Source organism: Erythrolamprus reginae, chromosome 2, assembly GCF_031021105.1.
Source record: "Erythrolamprus reginae isolate rEryReg1 chromosome 2, rEryReg1.hap1, whole genome shotgun sequence".
Lineage (NCBI taxonomy): Eukaryota > Metazoa > Chordata > Lepidosauria > Squamata > Dipsadidae > Erythrolamprus > Erythrolamprus reginae.
Genome location: NC_091951.1, coordinates 8,479,036 through 8,501,214, shown reverse-complemented (window position 1 = coordinate 8,501,214; position 22,179 = coordinate 8,479,036). Strand labels below are relative to the sequence as shown.

The 22,179-nt window shown below is 37.9% G+C and overlaps 1 protein-coding gene across 1 annotated transcript in view; it reads left to right on the top strand.

Annotated features, from left to right (window-relative positions):
* The first annotated feature begins 6,341 nt into the window (after positions 1–6,341).
* The window catches only part of LOC139159097 (vomeronasal type-2 receptor 26-like), a 34,023-nt gene continuing 18,185 nt past the window's right edge, over positions 6,342–22,179 (top strand). Inside the window, exons 1-3 of the mRNA XM_070736459.1 lie at positions 6,342–6,488; positions 7,542–8,357; positions 17,750–17,980. Of these exons, the coding sequence (XP_070592560.1) occupies positions 6,342–6,488; positions 7,542–8,357; positions 17,750–17,980 (1,194 nt within the window). The remainder of the gene's footprint in view (positions 6,489–7,541; positions 8,358–17,749; positions 17,981–22,179) is intronic.

Sequence of the window (22,179 nt, the reverse complement as noted above, 5' to 3'; positions counted from 1 at the left end):
GCCAATATGTAGTTTTTCCCCAGGGGAGAGGAGGAAGGGTGCCTGTTGACATTTGTGGTTTGTTATGGCCTTTCAGAAGGCTGAACATAGACTGCCAATTTGTCTCAGTTTGGCACTTTTCGCTGATTTAATGTTGTCTATTGTGTGAATGGCATCCTTGCAGGAAGAAAAATATTTCCTGGTTATTTCAGCTACAAACTATTGTTCAGCTTGTCTCCACTAAATTCATGTACTTCAGGGTTCCCATAATTCACTGGCCCATCAACCAACTAATTCACCTTCATAAAGCAAACCATAGTTAAAAGTTACACATGTGAAGGCAGCCACTGGTGAAGTGACCAGGCTAAGTGGATTCTACCAATAGGAACCAGACTAGTTTGGTGTAATGAATAGGATACTATGTCCAACAAGGCTACTCATGTTGCTGTAAGTATTGCTGCCCAAATAGGCTTCATTCACACAATACTCATATAATACATTCTCAACACAGGGGATCAGGATGCATTAAGGGTGATATGAGAAGTATGTATGTATGTATGTATGTATGTATGTATGTATGTATGTATGTATGTATTCTGCCAGGCTCTCTGATAGGAGCCTCCCGAAAATTCAAGGGTACAAATTTCAGACACACACATGTTTGAAAATTCAAAACAATGTTCTTTATCACAAAATTCAAAATAAACAAAGCACTCTTTTTGGATTGCAAAGAGCACTCGTCCCAAAACAACTGGGTAGTCTGTACAATTTCCCTTAAGCAGTCATTAAGTACTTAGCTAGCAGCTGTGAAGAAACTTCACACCCCTTCTTCTTCCAACGAAGTGAGACACACACACGTTGCTCTGCTTTGGTTTCAAAGGCATGAAAAATCAACAAACAAAGTCCAGAAAACAGCAACCCAGGATTTATTTATTTATTTATTTATTTATTCGATTTTTATGCCGCCCTTCTCCTTAGACTCAGGGCGGCTTACAACATGTTAGCAATAGCACTTTTTAACAGAGCCAGCCTATTGCCCCCACAATCCGGGTCCTCATTTTACCCACCTCGGAAGGATGGAAGGCTGAGTCAACCTTGAGCCGGTGATGAGATTTGAACCGCTGACCTTCAGATCTACAGTCAGCTTCAGTGGCCTGCAGTACTGCACTCTACCTGCTGCGCCACCCCTGAAGAAGTGCGATCAGATACTCTTCCACAACGGCCAAACCCACATGCTGCTATTTATAGCAGCAGTCCTAATTACTGGAGCCCTACCCAAACACAGGTGGCCTCTCTTATCTCCTGTAATATGTCCTTACTTGGTCTCTTCTATGCATAATTCTGCGCTTGCGTGGGTCCAAGACGTCTTCATCCGAATCAATGGAAAATAATGGAGATTGACTGCCTGGGCTGTGTGTCAAGCCCTCCTCTTCCAAGTCACTCCCACCTTCTTCTTCGTCTGAGGAAACTAAACTCTGAACTGACTCTGTCGATTGAGTTCATTAAGTCTTTCCTGATAAGTTTTATGGTTAAGACCTTCCACTATTTTTATAGCCCGTCTTTGAACCAGTTCAATTTTATCAATATCTTTTTGTAGGTGAGGTCTCCAGAACTGAACACAGTTTTCCAAATGCGGTCTCAAGAGTGCTCTATATAGTAGGATCACAATCTCCCTCTTCCTGCTTGTTATACCTCTAGCTATGCAGCCAAGCATTTTACTTGCTTTCCCTACCACCTGACCGCAGTGTTCACCCATTTTGAGACTGTCAGAAATCACTACCCATAAATCCTTCACTTCTGAACTCAATCTGTATAGTCTGGAAGACAGAAGGAAAAGGGGGAACATGATCGAAACATTTAAATATGTTAAAGGGTTAAATAGGGTTCAGGAGGGAAGTGTTTTTAACAGGAAAGTGAACACAAGAACAAGGGGACACAATCTGAAGTTAGTTGGGGGAAAGATCAAATGCAACATGAGAAAATATTATTTTACTGAAAGAGTAGTAGATCCTTGGAACAAACTTCCAGCAGACGTGGTTGGTAAATCCACAGTAACCGAATTTAAACATGCCTGGGATAAACATATATCCATTGTAAGATAAAATACAGGAAATAGTATAAGGGCAGACTAGATGGACCATGAGGTCTTTTTCTGCCATCAGTCTTCTATGTTTCTATGTTTCTAAGTGGAAACATTAAACTGCAGTTTTCATTGGTTTGACCACTTATCTAGTAAAGCTAAATCACTTGCCATATTACAGACAAACCCTATTGCACACTTCAGAGTCATCGGCAAATAGTCCAGATAGGCAATATCTATGGCACCACCTTTGTGACATAGCCTGTAAGAAAAATTAGGGGCCCAATGAGATTAGTCTGACATGATTTGCCCTCAGTAAAGCCATGCTGGTTTGGGTCCAATACGTTATTGGTTTTTAGGTACTGATTTATCCTCTTTTTTGAGTAGAGTATCCATCATTTTAACTATAACTGATGTAAAGCTAATTGGCCTGTAGTTACCAGCTTCTCTACTGCCATTCTTGTGGATAGGCACAACACTGGCCATTCTCCAATAATCAGGAACATCTCCTGTTAAAAGGGTTTGATTAAACAAATCAGTCATGGGGGTAGCAACCACATATCTAAGTTCTTTAAGAACTCTGGGGTGGATGCCATCTGGACCCATAGTCCATGTAGTCTGCCCTTATACTATTTTCTGTATTTTATCTTAGGATGGATATATGTTTATCCCAGGCATGTTTAAATTCAGTTACTGTGGATTTACCAACCATGTCTGCTGGAAGTTTGTTCCAAGGATCTACTACTCTTTCAGTAAAATAATATTTTCTCATGTTGCTTTTGATCTTTCCCCCAACTAACTTCAGATTGTGTCCCCTTATTCTTATGTTCACTTTCCTATTAAAAACACTTCCCTCCTGAACCTTATTTAACCCTTTAACATATTTAAATGTTTTGATCATGTCCCCCCTTTTCCTTCTGTCTTCCAGACTATACAGATTGAGTTCATTAAGTCTTTCCTGATACGTTTTATACTTAAGATCTTCCACCATTCTTGTAGCCAGTCTTTGGACCCATTCAATTTTGTCAATATCTTTTTGTAGGTGAGGTCTCCAGAACTGAACACACTATTCCAAATGTTTATAAGTATGAATCCATACAGAGTCCCTGCTGTATGATAATAGTATATTACATACTCATTTTTAAGAGTTTTTCCTAGTCCTTCACACTGCTAAAGACAGCTCAAATTTATATTTACCATAGGGAACTTGTTAGAGACCTTTTCATCCTTCCTACACCTGCTTCCAGAAATAAGGACGCAGAAAATGCATCCTAACCTTATAATTATGAAGATAAAGTGATTTGGCCAAACCCCAAAGGTAATCTTCCATCTGCAATGTACTCGGCGTGACATAACTAACACTTCGCTCTGTGATGCTTGGAGAGGCTAATGCCAAAATAAAATCATTGTATACCATGGAGAGTTTAGGCTGAGATTAAGGGCAGGGATAGAGATAATGGCAATGTAAGAATTAATATTGCTAGTGTTGAAACATTGACCAGAGCCAGCTCCTGATATGACCTTTAGTTCAGCAAGAAGGGAGGAGACTTTCAAAAATATAGCTGGAACATTATGTTCTCTTTTCTTGCTCCCGTTGCTTTTGCCCAATGCAGCCAGCAGGAAGCCAGAGATGAAATGCCCATTGAATTTCATCTCAGATCAGGATGGGTTCCAGAGTTATTATCGATCAGGAGATTTCCATATTGGTGGCATTCTCCCAGCAACCCCGGTCATGTTTTACCCATTTCTATTCCGCCAATCACCTTCCACCAAACTTGCAAAGTAAGTCATTTTTAATATTATTAAATGTGACTCAGCTTTCATGGGCCCCCTGCTGACTCTGTCCATCAAAGACAGCATTTTCTATCTTACTCACGGGGAAAAATTGATCTTACCAGTTGCTGCTTTTTACTGTCTTTAGAGAGAAGGAAATATAAAATATTTCTCCAGGCTCTGCTGCCTCTCATTCATTTTAGATACTTCTAGCATTTATTCAAAGAAACCGAGGTAGTTTGTGCGAGTGTGTGTGAATAATGTTATCTTAGAAACATAGAAACATAGAAGACTGACGGCAGAAAAAGACCTCATGGTCCATCTAGTCTGCCCTTATACTATTTCATGTCCCCCCCCCTTTTCCTTCTGTCCTCCAGACTATACAGATTGAGTTCGTGAAGTCTTTCCTGAAACGTTTTATGCTTAAGACCTTCCACCATTCTTGTAGCCCGTCTTTGGACCCGTTCAATTTTGTCAATATCTGTTTGTAGGTGAGGTCTCCAGAACCTGGAGAGGTCAATCGTGGATAGTCTAAGGGAAATATGTTGGGGGTTAGGGGTTGACACTACTGAGTCAGGTAATGAGTTCCACGCTTCGACAAGTCGGTTGCTGAAGTCATATTTTTTACAGTCAAGTTTGGAGCGGTTAATATTAAGTTTGAATCTGTTGCGTGCTCTTGTGTTGTTGCGATTGAAGCTGAAGTAGTCATTGACAGATAAAACGTTGCAGCATATGATCTTGTGGGCAATACTTAGATCGTGTTTTAGGTGACATAGTTCTAAGCTTTCTAGACTTAGGATTGATAGTCTGCTTTTGTAGGGTATTCTGTTTCGAGTGGAGGAGTGAAGGGCTCTTCTGGTGAAGTATCTTTGGACATTTTCAAGGGTGTTGATGTCCGAGATGTGGTATGGGTTCCAGACAGATGAACTGTATTCAAGGATGGGTCTGGCAAAAGTTTTGTAGGCTCTGGTGAGTAGCGTGAGATTGCCAGAGCAGAAGCTGCGTAGGATTAGGTTAACAATTCTAGAAGCCTTTTTGGCGATATTGTTGCAGTGGGCTTTGGCACTTAGGTCATTTGATATTAGTGTTCCAAGGTCTTTTACATTTTACAGTATCTGTACATTTTGTGTTAACTTATCAATGCAATCCACATTCTTGTTAATGTAGAAGTGCAGTATATACATATAGTCCACTATTTAATAAAATCCGCAGCCCTTACTTTAATCTTTCTTCAATGCTTCTGAGGTGAAACTGGTCATTGATGCAAATGCTCTGTCCTACACATTGGGAAAAAGAATCTGAACTCCAAATACGAACTGAATAATCAAATTATCACAGATAATCCCCATTTAGTTAAAGACCTTGGTATATTAATAACAAAAGATCTAAGTGCCAAAGCCCACTGCAACAACATAGCCAAGAAGGCTTCAAGAGTTGTAAACCTAATCCAAGTAGTTTCTGCTCTGGCAATCTCACACTACTTACCAAAGCTTACAAAACTTTTGCCAGACCCATCCTCGAATACAGCTCATCTGTTTGGAACCCATATGGCATCTCAGACATTAACACCCTTGAAAATGTCCAAAGATACTTCACCAGAAGAGCCCTTCACTCCTCCACTCAAAATAGAATACCCTATGAGACTAGACTTTCAATCCTGGGCCTAGAAAGTTTAGAACTGAGACGACTTAAACAAGATCTAAGCATTGCCCGCAAGATCATATGCTGCAACGTCCTGCCTGTCGGCGACTACTTCAGCTTCAACCACAACAACACAAGAGCACACAACAGATTTAAACTTAATATTAACCGCTCCAAACTTGACTGTAAAAAATATGACTTCAGTAACCGAGTTGTCGAAGCGTGGAACTCATTACCAGACCCCATAGTGTCATCCCCAAACCCCCAACACTTTACCCTTGGATTATCCACGGTTGACCTATCCATATTCCTAAGAGGTCAGTAAGGGGCGAGTACAAGTGCACTAGAGTGCCTTCCGTCCCCTTTCCTATTGCTCTCCTATATCTCCTATACCTTTCTTCTATTCCTATATCTCTTCTTCTATTCTTTCATTGATATGTTCTATTACTATACCTTCTTTTCTATTATTTCTTAGATATATTTTACTATGAGTATCTCCTCTATAACCTTCATCATGTATTTTACTATGTGTATATAGATATATACCCACTAAAACCCTCATTGTGTATTGGACAAAATAAATAAATTGAGACCCAAGAAGAAATCTAAGCACCTATCAAGAAAAGATGTTGGTGTTAGGTAATGAAGAATTTGATAGGTACTATATCACTGAATAGAGAATTAGAAAAAAAAACAACCCCTGATGCAAATATTGTATTGCAGCAAAGGGCAAATATTGTACTGGAAAATCCTGTCCTTCCTTTTTACTGTCTATGAGATCAACCATAACCCTCAACTGTTGGCCAACATCACCCTGGGTTACAATTTATTGGACAATTATTTTGATGCGAGGAGTACTTCCGAAGCCATGGCAGATCTGCTCTCGACTGGACAGACCAATATTCCAAACTTCCACTGTGGAAGGCAGAACAATTTGCTGGCGGTCATCGAAGGCACTCATTCGATTACTTCTAAGCAGATTTCAACCATGTCAGAAATCTACAAAATCCCGCAGGTAGGCCTAATAATGTCTGTCCAGAAAGCGTGTTTATTTGAAAATGGTCTGAAATAAGGTTTGAAGATGTAAAGTGAACAGGTAAAACATTGTATGACTCGGTGGACAAGGAATTGGGAATATAATGGGTTGCTTGAACAATGGGAAAATACGTGGATGAAAGGTTTAAAATTCACACTAAACTATAATTGAAAAGAAAATGTTTATAAGAGGATGTATTGCTGGTATTTAACACTGGATAACTTATCTAGAATGTATAAAGTATGTATGTATGTATGTATGTATGTATGTATGTATGTATGTATGTATGTATGTATGTATTTGTTTTGTTTGTTTGTTTGTTTGTTTGTTTGTTTGTTTGTTCATTCATTAATTCACTCATTCATTCATTCATTTATACAAAACATGTACAAGATACTAGATATGGTGTAGACATATTGTGTAGCCACCCCAAGTCTACGGAGAGGGGCGGCATACAAATCAAATCAAATCAAATCAAATAAATGAAATCAAATCAGATCAGATCAGATCAGATCTGATCTGATCTGATCTGATCTGATCTGATCTGGTTGGATTGGATTGGATTTGTATGCCGCCCCTCTCCGTAGACTCAGGGTGGCTAACAACAGTAGTAAACAGCATATGACAATCCAATAAAAACAGTTAAAAACCCCTATTGTAAAACCAACATACATACAGATATACCATGCATAAAATTGTAAAGGCCTAGGGGGAAAGAGTATCTCAATTCCCCCATGCTTGGCGGTAGAGGTGGGTTTTAAGAAGCTTACGAAAGGCAAGGAGGGTGGGAGCAATTCTAATCTCTGGGGGGAGTTGGTTCCAGAGAGTCGGGGCCACCACAGAGAAGGCTCTTTTGCTGATCAGGATTAAACATGTTTTTAGTTTTCTGGATAGAAGCTTTCATCCAAGGATCCTGCAAAATCTCAACCCCTATGTATCATGAGGTCAACCAATGCAGGTAAGCATATATCTGAAGGTTACCATGGAAACCAGGGACCCAGGCAAAGACCAGTCTTATCCCTTCCTCTGTAGGTCAGCTATGGTTTTGTTTCTCAAACTTTTAATGAGAAAAATCAATTCCCATTCATGTACCGGATGGCCCCCAAAGAAGAACACTTCTACCAAGGGATTGCCCAGATGTTCCTGCATTTCGGATGGAATTGGATTGGTCTCATTACTCCAGACTCTGAAAATGGAGAGAGATTCATCAGGACCTTTGTCCCAGTGCTCACTCAGAACGCAATTTGTGCCGTTTTCATATACCGCACCCCGGTTTTAACCACACAAAGGATCAGTTTTGAATTTGAAGTGTTCCATCTTTGGAACCAAGTCAGTGTGATGATTTATTATGGGGAATATCGTTTTTTCTACGGCACAATCTGGCTTATGCAAGCTATCATTGAAAAATTCATCAAGCCCATTGTAGGTAAAGTCTGGGTGACCACCGCTTCGTGGGATCTCTCCTTGAACTTAGATCTTGAGATTTTGCTTGCCCCGCAAACACATAGCTTCTTTTCGTTCTTAATCCACAGGAAAAAAGAGGAGAACTATGATACGACTCGGGGAGTCTTAAGGGCTTTGATGCATTTTCAGAAGAAGGCATTTAACTGCTTATATTCAAGGCATGGGCTGTCCAGGAGAGGAAGGATGCGGTGTCAAGAGATGGAAGACCTGGAGTCTCTGCCTAAAATGCTGGTTGAAAAAAACCTCTCTCTAGACAATAACAACATTTACAGCATCCTCCAGGCTCTGGCACGTTCTTTAAATGCTGCACATCTATCAAGATCCCGACAAAAGACAACAGTCCACAATGGCAGGCAAGCTCCATTGAGGATTCAGTCATGGCAGGTATTGATTTTTCCTTCTCATCTGTTGCCCAAAAAATAATCAGTATTCTGCACTCAATGTGCAGAAAAGTCTAAACTGACCCTAAAAATTAAAGGTAAAGAAGACTCACAATTTTATGATTGTTGGAATTTACTCTTATCTCTGGTTAGAAAAAAGAAAAAAATCCTTGCTAATTACAATATGAACATGTAAAGTATATAAATATACATATATCCCTGATGAAAACAAAAAGAGCAAGTGAGATAATATTATGATTTATTAAATGAATTGATTGTCTCACAAAAAAACCCACCCAAACTCTTTTTCGATAAAAGCTGTCACTGAATCTAAAGAAAATATACATAATTTCGGAAGAATATAGATATTGACCCTGTACACGCCTTTATTTTAATATATAGGTTTCTATTTTTTCTTTGTTTTTCTTGTGTACTTTATTCTGTGTTTTGTGTTGTCAATTTTTTTCTTATTGGATGTAATGTTTTATGTATTCTATGTACCTTGCATTATATTTGTAAATATTTTTTTTCTAAAATTGTAAAAAAATAAAAATAAAAATAATCAGTATTCTGGTTTATGATAAGCTTGGTGGACTTGCAAAGCATTTCTTCCTGATCCATTCCACATTCTCTGTTGATAGAAGACTGACGCCCCACCCCATCCCACAGCTGTTCTTTTCTACACTGCATTGATGAGACTACATCTGGAGTTTGCAGAGTTCTGGGCATACACTTCCAAAAGGATAGGTGAAAGTAGAATCAGAGAAGGTTATTTTTATTTATTATTTATTTATTTATTTTGTCAAACAATTATAGGGTGGTAATTTGTACAAATAAAACATTAGATAAGTAATGATAAAAAGAAACAAAAGAAGACAATAGGACAGGGACGGTAGGCACAATGGTGCGCTTATGCACGCCCTTACTTATCTCCTGTAATAATCCTTCAGTTGTTCTCTCCTATGCATCACTCTACGCATGAGTGGGTCCATCATATGTTCTTGTTCAGAATCCAGGGATGATAAGGATGATTGATCTCCTCCTGGGCTGTCTGCCAAACTCCCGTCTTCCCTGCTACTCACGCTTCCTTCATCAGAGGAGCCTTCATCGCGAGATTCTATCGGGAGCAAAACAGGCCTGTGGCATGTGGATGTTTCCCCCACATCCACCTCCACATTCCTTGGGGCAGGAGCTGGGCCAGAGCCAACCACAACAGAGAATAATTGGGAACAAGAAGGGAGTTAATTTCAGAGGGTTTGTCATGTTTGGGGACCTGGTTCAGAATACTATTCTTCTCTACTTTATCTCATTCTACCAATGCTTATGTACCAGAGATTATATCTAAAGTTTCTTTGTTTACTAGAGGGAAGTAGAAATGACCCTACATTTCTAAATATTGTTTCAACAGAAAATCCAAAATGTGCTAATATTTAAAATGCTTTCACTCCTGCCTAAAAATAAACCTTGGGACCATTCATTCCAATTAAGAGGGAAAATTAGCAACCCATTTCTTTTCCTAGACATGCAAATTTGTTATCTTTGTTATCTTAGAAACATAGAAACATAGAAGTCTGACGGCAGAAAAAGACCTCGTGGTCCATCTAGTCTGTCCTTATACTATTTTCTGTATTTTATCTTAGGATGGATATATGTTTATCCCGAAGACTTCCGGGGCGGGGCTTGGTCGATGCGGAGCTGGTGAGTGAACCGCTGCTCTCCCAGCACGACTTTTATTGCCTTTAAAAATAAGATCAGACACCCAACTTGGAGGGAAGGGTGTCGTAAGAGGTGGTTATGCTGTGCCCGATGTGAGAGTCGCTAGCTCACACCGGCACAAGCTTTTTTGAACCGCCAGGACCGGGCAAAAAAGAAGCCAGCGTTTGCTGGCCCTAAGACATGGCCGCCCCGTAAACATCGAGGAGGAAGTGAGAAGAGATCGGTGAACCTCAGCAAGTACCCTAAAATAACATATTTTGAATTCGGAAACTTCTTGTGTACCAGAACAACTGTGGGAAAGACGATAAAAGATAGAAAAGCTCAAATTGAAAGAAGCGGCGATTAAAAGGTTGAGCGACAGGAGAAGCAAGAGACAGCGTGCGGTGACAGGAGAATCGGGTGTGTGACAGGAGAGCTGGGTCGAGGGGCGGAGACGGAACGGAGATAGACTGAAAAATCAGGAACTAAAAATCGGGAACTAAAGACGGATATAACCGGGGGATGATATGATTTTATTTCACGAACATTTGGAATACCAGGAACACCAGGTGGAATAAGAGCAGCGAAAGCGGGGATTTAAGAAAAAAAACCTCCCCCGGCGTGAGACGTTACATTTACGTGTTTAAGCCTCCCCCTCTTCCGGAAACATAGAGCTACGAAAGCAGGAAGCAGAAACAGCAAGATAACATCGTGGAGATCTACGCCCCTTCGTTTTGTTCAGCTTGTTCGTTTGGTCTATCTGGTTTGTTTGGTTTGCGCTTGCCTTTGGACTACGCAACGACTTAAAATCCCATAAAATACAAGAAGGTATAACCTTAAAGAGACAGGAATTTGACTCAATTAGATATCAACTTGACTGGGCTGGTTTTTTTTTTCAACGTCATCACAGCAGATCCTCCCATAGGAAACTAGAAATTTACGCGAAATTAAACTACCAGACACTAAGCTACAATCTACTAAACTGTGAATATTGAATGTGGGACTGCTAAATTCACTTACTTTTGCAATAGTCTGGACTAAAGCCAATATTAGGATCAAGAAACGTACACTGGACAATATATAAAATTAGAGGAAAATAAAGGACAGAAACCAGATTGGACAAGAATACAATTAGATAAAATCTAACTAGATGAAATCAAAGTAATTGCTGTTATCAACTAACAATACTAATAAATGTAATTAACCAATCAACTAACAAATTAATTAAGTGATTAATTGATGTAAGGACTTGCTAAAGCTATAACTATATTATTATTATCTAAATCTCTACCTCTACTCTCAAAAATTGTTTATATATAATATTTATAAGGATTTATTCAACTATTATTTAACTACTTAACTACTCAACTGTTGATCTCTTAACCATTAATTAATTAACTGTGTATTATATACTGTATATTGAATATTGATTAAGTATTAAGTATTAAATACAATAGCATTAAGTATTAGATATTATTAGATATTAAGATATTAGATATTAAGGATTAAATACTAAATATTAAGATATAAGTTAGAATATCAAGCATAAGTCTGAAAAGAATAAGCTAAGTTAGATTAAATACTGTTTAAATATTGAAACACCGATAATAATTGAAAGCATTAATTCTACCCTTTCTCTTTTTTGAAAAATAAGTTGTATAAATTGATTGGTTCGACTGGTCATATACTGAATTAATTGTTAAAGAGTAATTTGACTAATTGATTAGATATAGAATAGATTGATTAGATATTGATTTAATTATTAGAAGGTTAAAACCTATTACAAATGGCAACTCAACAGACTTTAACCAAGTCATTGAGAAGGGGTAATTTAACCCTACTATCACCAGCTGTGCAGAAATCCTCTTCAACTTCCGACATAGTTACAGGAGAAATTAAGGATCAGGCACCCTCGCTTCAAAGCTTACAAAATTCCCTAGACAAAATTCAAGAATTTATGATAAAACAACAGGAATCCGCCAATCAAACCCAAGAAACTATAGTTAAAAACCACCAAGAGACACAAAAAAAATTTGAGGAAGTAAATGAAAACTTTGCCAAATTTAACAGTATAATAGAAGATGTTAAGGAAGCAGTAGACAGACAGGAAATTAAAATTCAACAAGTGGAAGAGACAACAGAAGCGAACAAGCTGAGATTAAATAAAAACGAAGAAGACCTTAGGAGGGTAAATAAAGATTTAGAAGGGGCCATTGCCCAATTAGAATTCGAAAAAGCCTCATTCTATCTCAGGCTACAAAATATACCCGAAGAAAAAGGGGAGAACCTGTTTGCGACTGTAGTTGAACTTTTTGCGGAAGAGCTAAAAATAAATGATAGTGAACTAATTAACCACGTAGACGAGGTATACCGAGTGCAAACCAACTACGCACGTCGCCATCAACTCCCCAGAGAGGTCCACCTTAGATTTACAAAAAAAACCCTGAGAGACGAGATATACAGGAACACCAGAGGGGTCTTAACGTACAAAGGGAAAGACATAATTGTGTTAAAACAAATACCTAAAAGAATTAGGGAACGAAGGAGGGATTACCACTACTTCACAAACAAATTAATAAAAAACGAGATACAATTTAGATGGCTAGTGCCAGAGGGGGTGATGCTAACGTGGAAGGGGAAGAAAATAAATATAGAAACACTAGAACAAGCAGATAACTTTATCCGAGAACACCTGAAAAAAGAAGGGGAAAGCAGCATAGAACTGGAGACAACAAGCCAAGAGGAAGGAGAGATAGAGGAGGAGAGAACAGACAAGATAAGCAAGGGGAAAGGGGAGAAAACAGAAAATTACAGAGAGCTTAGAAGCAGCAAAAGGGCAAGATAGTTGACGAAGAATGAATAAGGAAATTAAATTATTTTCTGTGAATATAAACGGAATGAACTCTCCTCAAAAAAGAGGACAAACATTTACAAAATTAATAAAACAAAATTTAGACGTAATATGCCTTCAGGAAGTTCATGTAAGGAAAAAGGATAAGAAAGTATTGGAACACCCGAAACTAGGGAAACTATTCACATCACTTGCAAACGAAAAAAAAAGGGGAATTGCACTATATATCAAAAGCTGGTTAAATCCAAAAGTAATTGACAGTGATGAAGAGGGTAGAATACTTATAACAGAAATTGAAATTAATAAAAAAAAAATAAATTTAATTGTGATTTATGCTCCCAACAAAGACCAAAAATCTTTTTATAAAACGTTGTACCAAAAAATAATAAAAATTGAAAAAGGAAACATCTGTGTGATTGGGGATTTCAATATAATAATAGATTACGACAAAGACTACAAAGGTAAAGAAAAGAGTAAAAAGAAAAAAACAATACCAGAAAAACTCAAAGATATTATAGAGGAATTTAAACTAAAAGATACGTGGAGGGAAAGACACAGAAATGAATGTAAGTATACTTATTATTCACACCCACATGACTCATGGTCCAGATTGGACATGATATGGACAAATATAGAATTACAACAAGAGATAATATCAGCAGAAATAGAACCCAACTTTTGGGCAGACCACAACCCAGTAAGCATTATAATTAGAGGAAACCAAACCAAAAAAAATAGATGGACAATGAATACAAAAATTATACAAGAAAATAAATACAAAGAATTTTCAAAAAAAGAATTAGATATCTTTCTAGAAAAAAATTGGAATGAAGACACAACCATACAAAACATATGGGACACAACCAAAGCCTATATAAGGGGGATAACCATTGCATACACTAGTAAAAAAAATAAGGATAAAAATAGGGAGATGAGAGAAAATCAAAAAGAATTAGAACAAATAGAAGCCGAATGGATAAAAGATCCAAAAAAAATCGAACTAAAAGAAAAAAGAGATGTAATTAAACATAAGATAAACTTGATAGCACAGGAAGAAATAGCCCAAAAAATCAAAAGTGTAAAACAAAATTACTTCGAACACGCAAACAAACCGGGAAGGTGGCTTGCCTATAAAATTAAAAAACAGAAAGAGAAGAAATATATCCAACAATTGGAAGATGAAAAGGGAAAAAAACAAATCGATATAGAAGAAAAAAAAAAGATAATACAAAACTATTTTGAACAGCTATATAGGAATGATGAGATAAAAGAGGAAGAAATAGATCAATATTTGAACGAGATTGAATTACCCCAAATATCGGAGACTAACATTGATAGAATGGATAAAAATATAACTATGACAGAATTAGAACTAGCAATTAAAAAACAAAACAATAACAAAACCCCAGGAGTAGATGGAATACCAGCCGAATATTATAAAGAAATATATGAACCAGTCAAAAAATTATTACTACAGATGTTGAACGAGGTGTTAGACAAAGGAGCAATGCCTGAATCCTGGAAGGAAGGTTTAATAACACTAATACCAAAAGATTTGGAACAAAGACATTTAATAAAACAATACAGACCAATTGCATTACTAAACTCAGATTACAAAATCTTTACAACAATATTAGCAGAAAGGTTTAAAGGGATAATTAATGAAATCATACATCCGGACCAGAACGGCTTTTTACCAAACAGAAATATAAAAAATAATTTGAGAAACATTATAAATATTTTAGAATACTATGAGGTAAACCCAGGAAAGAATTTGGCACTAATATTTTTAGATGCGGAAAAAGCATTCGATAATTTGAATTGGAACTTCTTCATTAAGCAACTGACCAAAATGAAATTTAAAGAAAAATTTATAAAAGCAATCAAGACGATATATTCTACACAATCGGCAAAAGTTATAATAAACGACCAATTAACACAAAATATAAAAATAGAAAAGGGAGTACGGCAAGGATGCCCCCTTTCCCCATTAATATTTATTTTGGCCATAGAAACCTTATTAAATCAGATAAGGTTAAATAAAAATGTTAAAGGATTAAATTTGAAAGGACAAGAATACAAAATTCAGGCATTTGCCGATGATCTAGTATTCAATATAGAAGATCCAATTGAATCAGGGGAAGTTTTATTAAAGGAGATTACTGAATTCGGAAAAGTAGCAGGACTTAAAATTAATAAACAAAAAACCAAAATACTGACAAAAAATCTAACAAATACAGAGAAGAAAATATTAGAAGACAGATTAGGCTTACAAATAGTAAAAACAGTTAAGTATTTGGGAATAAAATTAACAGCAAAAGCGATCACAATAAAGGAAGATAATTACACGGTTTTGATGAAAGAAATAAAAAAGAAATTAGAAAAATGGAACAAATTGCCTATTTCGCTCATAGGTAGAATCTCAACAATAAAAATGTCTATCTTACCCAAGATTCTATATCTATTTAGGACGATTCCAATTATATTAAGAAAAGACTTTTTTCAAAAACTAAATAGAATGATTACAAAATTCGTCTGGGCCGGAAAAAAACCTAGAATTAGAATACAATATCTACAAGATAATATCAAACAAGGAGGATTTGCACTACCAGATTTCGAATTATATTATACTGCAGCAATTATGGATTGGTTGAAAGATTGGTTTAAATTGGAAAATAAGAGACTTCTAATACTGGAAGGACACGATATGAGAATAGGGTGGCATGCTATCCTGTGGGAAAATAAAGAACCAACACATAGTTACTTCAAACAACATATAATAAGAAACTCGTTATACACAACTTGGAAAAAAATCAAAAAAATGTACTATCACCAAACTCCCAAATGGTACTCAAGCTTAGAGGCGACGATATATCCAAACTCAAGAGAACTAAACAAAATGTTAAATTATTATCAAACATTAGAAAAAAATGGGGAATTAAAAACTAGGGAACAATTAGAAGAAATTGGAATCAAAATCGACTGGTGGGCGTATAACGTAATTAAATCAAAATATCAAGAAGGGAAAAGGAAGGAAATACAAATAAAAGAGATAGAATTAGACAAGATAATTTTAGGCCAAGAAAAAAAAATGATTTCCAAAATATATAAATATATGCTACACTATAAAATGGAGGAACATATCGTTAAAAATAGTATACATAGTTGGGGCAAAAATTTTGGTTATAGCATAAATTTAGATAAGTGGGAATCAATTTGGACCAAGAACTATAAATTAACAAAATCTACAGCCTATAAGGAAAACATATACAAAATGTATTATAGGTGGCACCTTCCACCGGCAACATTAGCCAAAATGTATAAAGGAACAAGCCCAAAATGTTGGAGGTGCAAAAAAATGGGGACATATTACCACATTTGGTGGACCTGCTCAAAAATAAAAAAATTCTGGAACAAAATGCAGAATTGGATAGAAGAGATCTTACAAATGAAGATAAATAAAAAACCTGAAGCCTTTCTCCTGGGAATTATAGATCAAAAAATTGAAAAAAACAAACACTACTTATTAATTCATATATTAACAGCAATTAGAATAACGATAGCTCAAAATTGGAAGCAACCCGAACCACCTGAAGACGATTTGATAATTAAAAAAATATTAGATTGTGCTGAATTTGACGCACTAACAATTAAATTAAAAAACAAAGAGGATTCCGAACACGATAAAACCTGGATACATCTTTATAACTGGTTTAAGAAAAGAAATAAAATTCAAAAGAAAAAATCAAATTAACAATACTTTATATCCTTTTCATTACATAGAAAAAAAATATATACAAAAGACATATATACAAAAAACCTTTTTATAAAAAAAGATTTGTATGACATTAAAGAAATTGAATATGAATAAAAGAAGGCGGATAAGAAAGAATTAAATGATTTAAAAAACAGTGACAACCTACAAGAGAAAATGGTATACGCTGAGGACACAACAAGTTTCACCAGAAAATAATTTAAAATCAAAAATCATTCAAAACTTACCTCCTGAAGGGAATACAAGTACAAATATTATAAAATATGCTAAGTGAATAGTTATTGTTATTAATGTACTTAAATAAGCAATTAGATCTTTTTTTTTAAAGAATATTTTTTTTTGTTTGTTTGTCATGTTTGTTTGTTCGTGTATTTGTTACGCGTTGATTTAGCCTTGTATTAATATAAAACATATATTGTATGTAAATGTGTATATATTTGTAATAAAAATTTTATAAAATAAAAAAAAAAAAAAAAAAAAAAAAGGATATATGTTTATCCCAGGCATGTTTAAATTTAGTTACTGTAGATTTATCTACCACGTCTGCTGGAAGTTTGTTCCAAGGATCTACTACTCTTTCAGTAAAATAATATTTTCTCATGTTGCTTTTGATCTTTCCCACAACTAACTTCAGATTGTGTCCCCTTGTTCTTGTGTTCAGTTTCCTATTAAAAACACTTCCCTCCTGAACCTTATTTAACCCTTTAACATATTTAAATGTTTCGATCATGTCCCCCCTTTTCCTTCTGTCCTCCAGACTAGACAGATTGAGTTCATTAAGTCTTTCCTGATACGTTTTATGCTTAAGACCTTCCACCATTCTTGTAGCCAGTCTTTGGACCCGTTCAATTTTGTCCATATCTTTTTGTAGGTGAGGTCTCCCGAACTGGACACAGTATTCCAAATGTGGTCTCACCAGCGCTCTATATAATGGGATCATAATCTCCCTCTTCCTGCTTGTTATACCTTTAGCTATGCAGCCCCCATAACCTCTAGCTATGCAAGGGTCAGGACTGAACAATCTCAATGGGTTTCCTGTTTCTGAACATTGATATTATTTTTCCCACCATTGCAGCTTCACTCTTTCCTAAGAAATGCCCACTTTTTCAATACTTCCATAGATGGTGTGTATTTGGATGAAAAGGGGGAGCTGGTTGCTGCGTATGACCTCATGAAGTGGATAGTGTTTCCCAACCGGTCCCTTGGAGCAGTCAAGTTTGGGAAGATAGACAGACAAAAGGGATTTGATGAGATGAAATTCACTCTTTACCAGAATGTCAGAATCTGGACGAAGCGGTTTAACCAGGTAGGGACTAATGGAACCCTTTGTAATACATGAAAGACTTAAAGGTGAAGACTGGAAGTGAGTTATTTATTTATTTTTAATTTATTTATTTATTTATTTGTCAAACAAGTACAGTAATACCTCATGATACAAACTTAATTGGTGCAAGGAGGAGGTTCGTAAGACGAAAGGTCCGTAAGACAAAACATTGTTTCCCATAGGAAACAATGTAAAGTCAATTAATCCGTGCAACCAAAAAACCCCCGCAAAAAAACGGCTTTCGGCGACTGCTGGGAAGCCGCGCGGCAGTTTTAAAAGGTGACAGCCGGCCTGGGGGGCTTCCCAGCACCCCCCGAACCTGGGTTCGGGGTTCGGGGGGTGCTGGGAAGCCCCCCAGGCTGGCTGCAACCTTTTAAAAGAGCCGCGCCGCTTCCCAGCTGTCTCCTGAAGCTGAACGCGGAAGTTCGGCTTTGCCGTTTGGCTTCAGGAGACAGATGGGAAGCGGCGCCGCTCTTTTAAAAGGTCTGTCCTTGCTACCCCCATGACTGATTTGTTTAACCAATCCCTGTTAACAGGAGAAGTTCCTGTGGATTGGAGAATGGCCAGTGTTGTGCCTATCCACAAGAAGGGCAGTAGAGAAGAAGCTGGTAACTACAGGCCAGTTAGCTTGACATCAGTTGTAGTTAAAATGATGGAGACTCTACTCAAAAAGAGGATAAATCAGCACCTAAAAAACAATAACTTATTGGACCCAAATCAGCATGGCTTTACTGAAGGCAAATCATGTCAGACTAATCTCATTGATTTCTTTGACTGTGTCACAAAGGTGTTGGATCAAGGTGGTGCCGTGGATATTGCCTACCTGGACTTCAGCAAAGCCTTTGATACAGTGCCACATAAAGAGCTGATAGATAAATTAGTGAAGATTGGACTTAATCCCTGGATAGTTCAATGGATTTGCAGCTGGCTGAAGCGTAGACATCAGAAAGTTATTGTTAACGGCGAGTATTCTGAGCAGGGTCAGGTTACAAGCGGTGTGCCACAAGGGTCTGTTCTGGGTCCTATTCTTTTTAATATGTTTGTGAGTGACATAGGGGAAGGTTTGGTAGGGAAGGTTTGCCTATTTGCCGATGACTCTAAAGTGTGCAATAGGGTTGATATTCCTGGAGGGGTCTGTAATATGGTAAATGATTTAGCTTTACTAGATAAATGGTCAAAGCAATGGAAACTGCAGTTTAATGTTTCCAAGTGTAAAATAATGCACTTGGGGAAAAGGAATCCTCAATCTGAGTATTGTATTGGCAGTTCTGTGTTAGCAAATACTTCAGAAGAAAAGGATTTAGGGGTAGTGATTTCTGACAGTCTCAAAATGGGTGAGCAGTGCAGTCAGGCGGTAGGGAAAGCAAGTAGGATGCTTGGCTGCATAGCTAGAGGTATAACAAGCAGGAAGAGGGAGATTGTGATCCCGCTTTATAGAGCACTGGTGAGACCCCATTTGGAATACTGTGTTCAGTTCTGGAGACCTCACCTACAAAAAGATATTGACAAAATTGAACGGGTCCAAAGACGAGCTACAAGAATGGTGGAAGGTCTTAAGCATAAAAAGTATCAGGAAAGACTTAATGAACTCAATCTGTATAGTCTGGAGGACAGAAGGAAAAGGGGGGACATGATTGAAACATTTAAATATATTAAAGGGTTAAATAAGGTTCAGGAGGGAAGTGTTTTTAATAGGAAAGTGAACACAAGAACAAGGGGACACAATCTGAAGTTAGTTGGGGGAAAGATCAAAAGCAACATGAGAAAATATTATTTTACTGAAAGAGTAGTAGATCCTTGGAACAAACTTCCAGCAGACGTGGTAGATAAATCCACAGTAACTGAATTTAAACATGCCTGGGATAAACATATAGCCATCCTAAGATAAAATACAGAAAATAGTATAAGGGCAGACTAGATGGACCATGAGGTCTTTTTCTGCCGTCAGACTTCTATGTTTCTATGTTTCTATGTTTTAAAAGGTCGCAGTCGGCCTGGGGGGATTCCCAGCACCCCCCTGAACCCGGGTTCAGGGTTCGGGGGGGTGCTGGGAAGCCCCCCAGGCCGGCTGCGACCTTTTAAAACAGCCATGCCGCTTCCCAGCTGTCTCCTGAAGCCGAACTCCAAAGCCGAACTTCCGCGTTCGGCTTCGGGAGACAGCTGGGAAGCGGCGCGGCTGTTTTAAAAGGTGACAGCCGGGCTGGGGGGCTTCCCAGCAACCTCCCGAACCGAACCCGGGGTTCAGAAAAATTTTGCCTCTTCTTACGAACTTTGTTCGAGTTACGAACCGGCGTTCGGGAGGCTTCTGGGAAGCCCCGCCGCCCGGCTGTCACCTTTTAAAGCAGCTGCGCGGCTTCCCAGCAGTCTCCGAACGCCGGTTCGTAACTCGAAAAAAGTTCGTAAGAAGAGGCAAAAATTTTCTGAACCCCGGGTTCGTATCACGAGTTGTTCATAAGACGAGGGGTTCGTATCTTGAGGTACCACTGTATAGTATTATAGTACATATTAACACAACATAACATAACATAACATAAGTAGAACGTAGTAATAGAAAGGATAATAATATTATTCTTATTCATATTATTCTTATTCATATTATTCATATTCTTCTTATTCTTATTCTTATTCTTATTCTTAATCTTATTCTTATTCTTATTCTTCTATTATTCTTATTCTTATTCTTATTCTTATTCTTATTCTTATTCTTATTCTTATTCTTATTCTTATTCTTATTCTTATTATTATTATTATTATTATTATTATTATTATACAACACAGAAAACGAAATCATTTTACTGGATTTCATATTTCATCACCAGTCAGGTGCTTCACAAGCACCTAGGATTGCATGATGTAGCGGCGAATTATCTTTGCCGATCCCAATAAAGTGTCTTTTTGCAATTGACAGATGGAGATTTTGTAAATTCCAATGGTTTTCAAATGTCCCCTGAGATCCTTTGGCCCTGCGCCCAGCGTGCCAAGTACCACTGGGATCACTTTCACTGGCTTATGCCAGAGTCGTTGCAGCTCGATTTTTAGATCTTCGTATTTCACTAATTTCTCTAGCTGCTTCTCCTCAATTCTGCTGTCTCCTGGGATTACGATGTCGATGATCCATACTTGCTTTTTCTCCGCAATCAGGATGTCTGGTGTGACATCCTGGTGTGGCTTTTCGGGGGCGGAGCCAACTGCGGAACAGAACGGATGGTGTGGAGCTGAGCTCCGCCAAACACCACCGTTTTTCAGATTCTCTTTGGTCCCAAGGGGATCCCAGACTCTGCGGAAAAGGGTCTGGCGTTAAGGGGATACCGTCAGCACGATTTGTGGCGGCAGCCCGATCGGCGGAGCGGATATTCCCCCTACGACTGAGTGTCTGCAAGCTAGGAGCGTCATGGCGGCCTAGAGTGTTCCCAGCTGGTGGTGACTAAACTAACGCTAGCAACGGCGACCGGGGTAGAGGAGTTGATGATTAACATATCGGAGCTGGATTGAACGTGAGATCTTCGAATTTAGCTTCGGTTTCCTCACATACGGGCTGGCGTCACTAGAGTTAAAAATCTGACAAGCAACGACAAGGAAAGGAGGAGGGAGGAATTGACAGCTTCCCCCTTCCGGCTGGCGGCGAGCTTTTGTTTTTGAGTCACAATATCTATTTATGAAAGCAATCAACAACATCTTCTAAAGCGTATAACTTGTACTAAGAAGATCTGACGTCCCGCGAGGAAATATATAAGACCGAATGAACTTTTAAATGGCTAAATCTGGAATCTTCTAAAGAGGACTCAACGAGACAGCTGATTCATCCACTTCCTGGTTCCTGGTTCCTCTCTGGCCCCTCGATCTTGGATGCTGCGTCACAGGCGAGCGAGTTGAGGAAGCGTCGGCTTTTTCAATTTCCAACTTTCTTGGTATATGAGAGACGGCTAGCGGAGGCACCCCTTTCATCTGATATCGGGAGGGGTAGGCTGCAGGAGAGATCTTAAGCGGCTGGAGCACCCCAGAGACTACTAGAGAGATCGGCCCTATTGAATAACCGACCCAGCGATATAACGAACTCAAAACAACATCAGCGTGCGACATCATTGAGATCCTACCCGAACTCCACGAACTCCATGAAGTAAAGTTTGAAGATTTAGAAGGGTTTGAAACTCCATTTAATTGTTTAACTGCACAAGTAACTC